Genomic DNA, 9,666 nt, shown 5'->3' with positions numbered 1-9,666 from the left:
CACAACTCTTCCAGCCCCCGTTTCCAGTTACATCCCAGTATATGCGGGCAGCCAAGATAAGAGCTGCCCCCTGCATCCCTTCTCAGGTGGGTCTTAAGCCTGAAAAGCCATTTGCAGTTCAAACGTGCATTAAACACGGTGCTCAGCAGCTGTTGTCATTAGAGGGCTAGTCTGGCCTCTGGTTACTGCAAAGGAAGGGGGAGGGGGATTCTCCGAGTCTCTCTGGCTTTCCTCTGACCAGGATATAAGGGATTGAACTTCCTGGGTCAGGAGCTGGGGCTGCTACCTCCATTGTGAGCCGGACTGAGCCGCCGCTGGCGCTGTGCTGGGGAGCCCTTCCGTACCACCCCTCTGTGCCCAGCCAGGGGGACTTCCTCTGCGGGCTGAAACTAGCCCCTGGGCTCTATCGCCACCAGCCCCTGAGCCGCAGACTCCAGGTAATTGCAAGAGAGAACTTGGGGAAAGTGCGGGGGCCGGGCAACAAAGCGAGCCGCGCTGACTCTGCTCAGATGGCCCCTCCTCACCCCCAACGCTGCTCGCTCCTGTTTGCACTGCCAGGAACCAGGCCAGCGATGGGGGAGGAAATGCCCCTGGGCTGGACCCAGCCAGAGGGGAGGGCAGCGGGGGAAGGAAAGCCCGGAAAGGGGCAGCAGGAGAGAGAACTGGGAAGAGGAGGTCCCGAGTCCCGAACCTGCCTAGCCCTGCTCCAAGTGCTGCGGTCACTGATACATCAGTTAGTAAAGCTGCCTTTTAAAAACTCTTCTTCATAGCGACGGTTACCTAATGCAAAGGCCACCTGATAATTGACTTTCTTGGGTGGGTTCCCCCCCCCCCCGCCCCGAGAAGCAGAGAGAGAACCCCCAGAGAAGCAGAGAGAGAAAAAGCCAGTTGCAGCCTCTGCCTAGTTCAGGGGTGGGCAAACTTTTTGGCTCAAGGGCCGCATCTGGGTGGGGAAATTGCATGTAGGGCCATGAATGTAGGGCAGGAGGTTGGGTTGTGGAAGGGAGTGTGGGAGTGGGTGTGGAGTGTGGTAGAGGGCTTAGGGCAGGGGGTTAGGGGTGTATGAGGGGTGTGGGCTCTGGCCTGGTGCCACTTACCTGGAGTGGCTCCAGGGTGGCAGCAGCATGCAGCGAGGTTAAGGCAGGCTCCCTGTGTGCTGTGGCCAGGGCCGGCTCCAGACCCCAGCGCGGCAAGCACGCGCGTGGGGCGGCCCTTTCCCGGGGGGCGGCAGGCTGGGCTGGCGGACCTGCCGCAGGCATGACTGCGGACAGTTCGCTGGTCCCGTGGCTCGGCTGGACCTGCAGGCATGACTGCGGCAGCTCAAGCGGAGCCGCCGGACCTGCGAACCGTCCGCAGCTGCGGGAGGTCCAGCCGAGCCGCGCGACCAGCGGACCCTCTGCAGTCATGCCCGCGGGAGGTCCGCTGCTCCCGTGGCTCCGGGGCGCCTCCCACGCATGACTGCTTGGGGCGGCCAAAAAGGTAGAGCCGCCCCTGGCTGTGGCCCTGTGCTGCTTCCAGAAGCAGGTGGCACCACATCCCTGGGGGAGCGGGGAGTAGAGGGCCCTGTGTGCTGCCCTCAGCTGCAGGTGCCTCCTCCCCCAAAGCTCCCATTGGCTGGGAATGGTGGCCAGTGGGAGCTTTGGGGAAGGTACCTGCAGGCAAGGGCAGGGCATGGAGCCTTCTGCCCCTCATCCCCCCCCACCCCAGGGGCCACAGGGACATGGGGCCTGCAGGGGTGGCAATCCCGTGGGCCGGATCCAAAGCTCTGACAGGTTGGATCCAGCCCGCAGGCCTTAGTTTGCCCACCCCTGGCCTAGTCCCTGCCCTTGAGGATAATGTCAAGGGAATCCCATAAAATGGCTCTTTTGATCATTTGTCTTGCTCACAGATGAGCAGGCTGGGTTCTTTGCAGAAACAAATAAAGATGTCCCCCTGCCCTAAGGAGTTGGCAGTTAAGGGCTGGATCCTCTTGTCTTGCATCTTGTGTCGTTCACCCTCCACTCTGCGAAGTGAAGTGACTGCTAATCTGAAATGGTTGTGGTTTTCCCTCACTTTGCACTTAATCTGCACCAGTGTAAATGACTCTCAAGTACAAGGCTATGGGGAATGAGGCCTTGAGTGTGCTTCTGTGAATAGTTATTCCCATGAGTGTGAATAGTTGTATGACTGGCCCCTAAATTAATACATTACATCAGTGACAGTCATAACAGAAAACCTAAGGGGTTAGAGGGTACCCAGGGCAACTATGAGCTCAGCTGGCTACTCCAGAAGGCATAGTCTGACCTCCCCTAGAACAGAGGTCCTCAGCCTCTTTCTTTCTGAGTCCCCCCACAACATGCTATAAAAACTCCATGGCCCACCTGTGCCAAAGCAACTGTTTTTCTGCATATCCAGTAGATTAAAAGCCAGACCTGGCATTAGGGGGTAGCAAGCAGGGCAATTGCCCAGGGCCTCACACCACAGGGGATCCTGCAAAGCTAAGTTACTTGGGCTTTGGCTTTAGTCCCACATGGCAGGGCTTGGACTTCAGCTTTCTGCCTTGGGCCTCAGTGAATCTAACACTGGCCTTGCTCTCTGCTTTTATTTTAGAGGACACCCTGATACCTGTTCACGACCCTTCCAGGGGCCCCCGGATCCCTGGTTGAGAACCTCTGCTGTATTGCATAGGTCAGAGAAGATCACCCAGTGATTACTGCATTGAGGCCAATAAGGTGTGGCTGAGCTAGAGAGCTCTCTTTTCTCTTCTAAGAAAGAGGTATCCAATCTTTTTATTTAGTTTAAAATTTTTAAATGATGGAAAATCCACCACTCCTTTGGGAAGTTGTTAAAAATTGTGTCTTAATTCCATTTTGAGCTCAGTTGCCTGCACTATCCAGCCATTGGATTTGTTAAATTAAAGAGCTCTCTCCGCTCTAAAATAATTTGTCAACTGATTATTCCTGTTTCCCTTTGCCCATGCTTGGAGCATGACTCGTGTCTGGATTCTCTCCTTCTCCCAGCAGGTGACAGGACTGTGAGTGACAACAAAGCAAGAGAATCTTCAAAGTCTTGCTGGAGAGGAACTGCCTGAGATGTTTCCAAAACGATCCAAAGGAAATGTATCTCAGAAACTAGACCAGGGAAAATCCCTCAAGAGTCAGGGTAGGTCAGAAGCACAGCAGCAAAACCCTTCAGAGGAGAGAGAGGGTAAATCCACCCACCGCGGGAGAGGTGTGAGAAAACGCAAAGACACTATCGTCCGCCAGAGAACATATGCAGGGGAGAGGCCCAACATCTGCATCGAGTGTGGGAAAAGCTTCACCCAGAGCTCAGACCTTACGAATCATCGGAGAATCCACACAGGGGAGAAACCTTATAAATGCATTGACTGCGGGAAAAGCTTCAGCATCAATTCAAACCTTATCCGTCACCAGAGAACCCACACTGGGGAGAGACCCCACAGCTGTTCTGACTGTGGGAAAAGCTTCACAGACAAATCGACCCAGACCCAGCACCAGTGCGTCCACATGGGTGAGAAGCCCTATAAATGCATTGACTGTGGGAAGAGCTTCAGCCACAGCTCCCATCACAAGAGGCGCCTGAGGAGTCCTCCAGGGAAGAAGCAGGACAAATGCACCCAGCGGGACAGCACTGCCATTGGGAAGGTTAAAAAAACTAAAACCTCAAAGAAGAAAACCTCGACCATTGAGATCCCCATCACGTGTGCCGAGTGCTGGCAAAGCTTCAGCCAGAACTCGGACCTGGTCAAACACATGAGGATCCACACAGGAGAGAAACCTTATGAGTGCACTCACTGTGGGAAATGCTTCAATGTCAGTTCAAACCTGATCAGACACCAGAGGATCCACACGGGAGAGAAACCCTACACATGCTCTGACTGCGGGAAAAGCTTCACTGACAAATCTACCCTGACCCAGCACCACCGGATCCACACGGGAGAGAAACCTTATGAGTGCATTTACTGTGGGAAAAGCTTCAGCCGCAGCTCCCACCACAAGAGGCATCAGAGAACCCACACAGGAGAGAACCCTGTGTCCTTCCTGCCTTTATGGCCCTACCCAACTCAAGCATGTTAGGAGTTTGGGGGAGGGAAGAAAAGTCCATCATAGCAGTAGGAGGCAGTAGCTAGAGGAGATTGGAGCTGTGTGCTTGTGGGATCTGCTTTCTGGTTAGTGGGGTGGTGAGTAGTGGGAGGGTACTGGTATGGCTTTTTAGCAGGGATCGTTAGGGGAGGGTGCTGGTTTTTGGGAGAATTGGTTGTTTTAGTGGTTGGGACTAGGGCTGGTCAGTGATGGGCTGGTGTTGGGGAGGGCAAGTAGCTGGTAGGATAAGTGTGTGTGTGTGTCTCGTTAAATGTTTACTATTGGCCTGTGTGGAACGGATTGTAGGTTTCTTTTCATTTCCAGGTAGGATGAGAACACCAGCGGGACTAACCCAGACTGGACTCACTATGGTAGAGGCCACCGGGACTGAGTGGGATGCTAGAAGTGGCTCTCCCAGGAGAGGACTGTGGCACAGCTTTCATACTGTGTGTACCAAGGGCCTCTCTCCAGCAGTAGCACATTCACATCTATTTAACTAGTTTCGGTCAAAGGCAAATGAGGCCAGCTCCCTCTCTGGTGTTAGAACAGGAAAGTCTCATTTCTACCTTAAACAGACTGCTCAGTTACTACCATTCCCTTCCTTTCTCTTCTGGAATAGACATTGCTGTGCTAGCCCAGCAGTTATACATGGGGACTTTTGTATGCACTGTAGATCAAATAGCGATTAACAAAATGTTTAAACCAAAAATCATTTCCATTTCTTTGTTCTTGTGGTTCTTACTGTCTCTGGGCTGTAATCTTTCTTCTGTTTCCCCACCCCAAATGTAATCCAGTTCAGGGAATTCATGGTACTGTTGGCAGAAATCAGGTGACCTGTGAGCTGAAGAGGTCACTGGGAGTTAATGTGGCTCCCCATCCCAAGAGGCTAGACACGTCCAGAGGGGAGCAGCCTGTCTCCTTCTCCCCAGCAGCAGCTGCAGCATTGCTCTTTTCTCTCTGGATCATCCTTCCCTACTAAGAGGTGCAGAATTGGACTCCTTCAGACATTTTAACCTACCTCACACTTTCCAGTCAGTTTCCCCTCTGTATGTGTGTTCGTAATCAGTCTGTAGATGTTCAGGAATTCTGAGCTCCTTAATTTGTCTATTCTTAATCTACTAGTCTCTTTTTAAAAAGAGACTGAGCTGCCACAATCCCTTGCTCAAATTATTCCCTTTGTTGATCACTCCAGATGCTAACTATGTGCCTTCTTGTACTGGCCCATTCTAAGCTCACCCATAGCCCAGATGTGTCTCTTCCCTCACAAATCCCCACTTGGGGCCCATCCCTTTCTGGCTCCCTAAAATTGCCACTAGAATTTGATTTTGGGCATGAGGTTCACCATTGCTTTCTGACCTAAACTGTTGTCAGTGTTTAAATACCAGAGTTAATCTGCCTTGGAGTTAAATCCTAGTGAAGTGTTTCATGATGTATTAGGTGACATTCTATTAGGTAATCTCTGACAATGCAGATGCACTGGGATGGTCGTTGAGTATCAAGCCTTAATGTTGCTGCTACTTGATGTTTAATTCAAGGATATCAGACTCATTCTTTGTGGATGGCTGAATTACAATTTCTATATGTAGAGCCCTGAAAATCTGTGGATATCCACAGACCATGTTTGTGGAGTGTGGATCTGATACAGATACAAATTTTGTGTCCATACAGGGTCCTGTCTATTTGGGCTAGACTTGCAATAGTGCTCACCACTCAAAATGAGCTCTGTACTCAGCAGCTCCTGTTTTTTCCCAGTAGGGAGGGAAGGATTCTCCATTGCTCTTAATGGGAGCTGCTGAATGCTTTTGAAAATCTGGCCCTTAGAGTCCCGGAGCCAGGAGTGAAAAGTTTACTGGCCGGGAACATCTTTTAGTAATGTCTGAGTACAGAATGTGCCTCTAATTAACAAAATTAAATAGACTCCTAGATTCCAAGACCAGAAGGGACCATTGTGATCATCTACTCTGACAGCAGCAGTCAGCTGTAGAAGGGGGATGCAGGTTGGAGCTGGTCTTCTGGAGGTGGCAGGGGAGAGGGTTCTGTTCCTGGAGTGCTTGGGAACTGGGATGAGAGGTTGACATTTTCCAAAGCCTGGTGCTAAGGGTAGGCATGGGCTTGTGAAAAGGAGGGCCAAGAAAGGTGGGGGGGGGGGGGAGTGCTCATTTGCTTGTCTTGTCAGGAACTAGAATCCTTTACCCCAGCACCAGTTTCCTGCCAGAAGCAAGCAACAGGGTGGATGACATTGAGTGAGGGTTCTAGACCAAGCTGTGCGCCTAGAGAATGGCAGTGATGAGAATTCAGAGAGGGAATGCCTGAGGCACTGTTTGTCCCTGTGCTTCCTGCAGGGCAGGGCAGGGCAGATCCACATACCAGGCCATACCTGCATGCCATAACAGTTCAGTGTTAGAGAGCTGGCCTTAGACTGCCACAACACAGTGACTGAAATCAACAATGCAGAGAGGGAGAGAAATTAAAGGGCATGGGAATACTCCCTTCTGAGAACTGAACAGAGCAGGAGAGTTAGGGTATGTTTACACTTAAAATGCCACAGTTGCAGCACTGTACTGCGTAGCGAAGAGAGCTTCCACCGGCATTGTAGGTACTCCAGCTCCCTGAGAGGCAGCATCTATGTTGACAGGTCTTCCAAAGACATAGTGCTGTTTGCAGTGGGAGTTAGGTCCATGTGGATTTTCAACACCCCTGAGTGACACAAGTATCAACCTAATCCCAGGTGCAGACAGTGATATGTTAACAGGAGGGCTCAGGGGCTTGGGTAATACAATATGGGGCCTCTTGTGTTTTTAATATTCTTCAAGGGGAGAAGGTTGAGTAGTATGGTTTCTCCCACTGCAAATGTCAGCTGTACTTTTTCTGACTTATTGTCACCCTATCAGAATGAGGCGCATGGGAGCAGATCACCCTCTACCTCCACCCCATGCAGAGGGCTGTTCTCTGCTAGGCTGGATACCTCCCCCCCTAGATAGAGCTTTCCAGCCATCCTGGACACTACTCATTATATAGAAGCAAAAGGTGTGAACAGAGACTATCACCACTTTTGTCTGAAGAGTCCCAGACACTTAGGACAAATGGCATTCATGCCCCTGCCATGCTGAGATGCAGCCACTTCTGGAGCAGGAATGTAGCAGTCATATTGTTCCAGCAACAGGGCCCTAGCAGGGTCACAGGTGGGGAAGGGCAGAACCCTGCACCTGAGTGAGAGTTTGCCCAGCCCAGGTAATCCCATCCCAACAAGTGCTTTCTCTGCAACTACCCAACCCAACTTCCTGCCCCAGCTACCGATCACCTTTCCATCCCCTGCTGTTGCTAGGGCTGGATTAAGGCAATCTCAGAATCAAGGTACAGCAAAATATTGTGGTGCTGCTGTGTCTGCCCACCTCTTAGTGCAATTGGGGGTAGGGGCATTCTGGAGAGGCTGTGGACACAATAAAGATACCCCTCTGCTCCATTCTTCCCTATCAGCCAGGTTGTACGTGCTTGGTGGGGGGCCTGCTGTGCACTTCCCCTCCCGCCACACTCAGAGCCCTCTGCTGGTAGGGCCGGCTCCAGGCACCAGCTTATCAAGCAGGTGCTTGGGGCAGCAACTCGGGAGTGGGTGGCATTTTCAGATATTTGACGGCAATTTGCCAGAGGGTCCCTCACTCCCACTCGGAGTGAAGGACCGCCTGCTGAATTGCCGCAGATCGCGATTGCGATCGCGGCTTTTTTCTTTTCTTTTCTGCTTTGGGCGGTAAAATCCCTGGAGCCGGCCCTGTCTGCTGGGGAGGGCTTGGCAGCAGAGAGCATAGGGCAGCTCTCCCCTCTCAGCAAGTGTCCCAGGCTTGCTGTACACTCAGGCAGCAGTACTGTCTCAGTTACACTCAGGTCATGTTTTCAAGCTTTTCTTTGCAACTGTGAGAGCTACAAACTGACTCTCTCTCTCTGCCCCTCCTCCCCCAGGAAAGCTTTGGTTGCTGTAATTGCATGACTCCAGGAGCTAGGCTCCAATGCATAGAGAAATAAGTGCCTGTGCCCTACTGCAGCCCTGGCGGCTGTCTGTTCCCATCTGTTACACAAATACCCAGCACCTTCTGGCTCCATCCTCCCTTCTCCTGTTACAGCAGCATCACCAAGGCTCTCTGCTGCTCATGTCAGTTTCAAGCCAGTGGGAGATAATTGCTTCCTATTTATTTATTGAATATAAAATCCCCTGAGTTTTCTCCATTTTTTTTTAAACTGGGGTAACTTCCAGGTTACCCAAGATGGCAGGGGGTTGGTGTGGGAAGGAATTAAACCCCTTTTCAGTCAACTACCCCCTGCATATTTGGGAATCAAAATGTTTTACTTCATTTATGTTAATAAAACTCCCCAGCCCCAAAGCAGCACACAGTCTCCTGCCCATCCAAACTCCATTACCTATGCACCTCCCCTGCTGCTGCCCCTTGCAACTGCCATGGAAACTTCTGGCTCCATCCTCCTCTCTGTGCTTGGGTCATTGCCCAGAACCCCTTTCTGCACACATAGAGGGCAGGGTGGGGAGCAGGAGGAAACAACCACTTTATATTTGCTTTTTGAGTATTAGTATAAAATTTGGTGTTTCATCCTTTTCCCCTCTGAATATCAAATATTGATGGAAAATATTAATGTTCTCCTCACCTGTTGCCATTTGTGTGTAAATGTTGAATGTTATTTGATAGACACAATAGTCCCTTCTGCTGCTGTCCTTTTCTTTTGCTAATTATCAGATATTGATCAAATCCCTCAGATTTAACCCTTTTCTCTCTAATTAGTGACTATTGATATTAAAACCCCTTTAAATTACACAGTTAAATATCCAATCTCATCCAATTTGGTTGTTTTCTGTGTAATGGAATAATCCTATTTTACATTAATATGAAAATCCTCTCAAGTCTGGGGGTTTCGCATCCTTTTTAATTACAGCAACTTGGCCTTGAGGTGGAGGGAAACTGTAACCCTGACTCATTACCACAGCTCGCCCTCTGCCAACCACCTGCCCGTCCCCCACTCCATCCCAACTGCTGTGGAACCTTCCGGTGCCATCTCCCCTCCCTGCAAGCCATGTCTGTGGCACAGCATGAGGGAACTGCTCACTTTTTAGTTAATTATCACATATTGATCTAAAGTCCCCAGAGATTTTATCCCTTTTTTCTTTTCCATTTAAACTGCAGCAACTTTTTCTGCTTCTGGAGGGAGAAGAGCAAGGGAAGGCATTTAAACACCCCTTCAATACTTTCCCCCTTTCCCACCTCTGATCTGGGAAGCAAATTGTTTCCCCTTTATGTCAATAAAAATACCCTAGATGATTATGTCTGCCATTTACCCGCTCCCAACTGCCACAGAACAGAACCTTCTGGTCCCATCTCCTAACTGCCACAGAACTGCCTCTTGCCTATTGCTGCCCGCTCCCAATTGCCACAGAACCTTCCCATCCCGTCTCCCAACTGCCCCTCCCCTGCAGCTGCCTGCTCCCAATTGCCACAGAACCTTCCCATCCCATCTCCCAACTGCCCCTCCCCTGCAGCTGCCCGCTCCCAGCTGCCACAGAACCTTCTGGTCCCGTCTCCCAATG

At 51.0% G+C, this 9,666-nt stretch overlaps 1 protein-coding gene across 3 annotated transcripts; it reads left to right on the top strand.

Moving 5' to 3' along the window:
- Positions 1-249: 249 nt before the first annotated feature.
- On the top strand, positions 250-4,928 carry LOC120383261 (zinc finger protein 436-like). Of its 3 annotated transcripts, none has more exons than XM_039501159.1 (3): positions 250-437; positions 2,590-2,711; positions 3,000-4,928. In XM_039501159.1, the coding sequence occupies exon 3, from the start codon at positions 3,072-3,074 to the stop codon at positions 4,074-4,076; it is 1,005 nt and encodes a 334-aa protein (XP_039357093.1). In that variant the 5' UTR covers positions 250-437; positions 2,590-2,711; positions 3,000-3,071; the 3' UTR covers positions 4,077-4,928. The 3 variants fall into 3 exon arrangements, with proteins under 3 accessions (XP_039357093.1, XP_039357094.1, XP_039357092.1); XM_039501158.1 differs by having other exon boundaries at positions 251-437; positions 2,590-2,755; XM_039501160.1 differs by lacking the exon at positions 2,590-2,711.
- The last annotated feature ends 4,738 nt before the right edge of the window (positions 4,929-9,666 follow it).

The sequence above is a fragment of the Mauremys reevesii genome, linkage group 15 (genome assembly GCF_016161935.1).
Source record: "Mauremys reevesii isolate NIE-2019 linkage group 15, ASM1616193v1, whole genome shotgun sequence".
Lineage (NCBI taxonomy): Eukaryota > Metazoa > Chordata > Testudines > Geoemydidae > Mauremys > Mauremys reevesii.
Note: the sequence above shows the minus strand (reverse complement) of the source record. Positions and strands in the feature narration are given on the sequence as shown.

Excerpts from the sequence above, each read along its gene's own strand:
- LOC120383261 (XM_039501160.1), top strand. The coding sequence starts at position 3,072 with ATGTTTCCAAAACGATCCAAAGGAAATGTATCTCAGAAACTAGACCAG.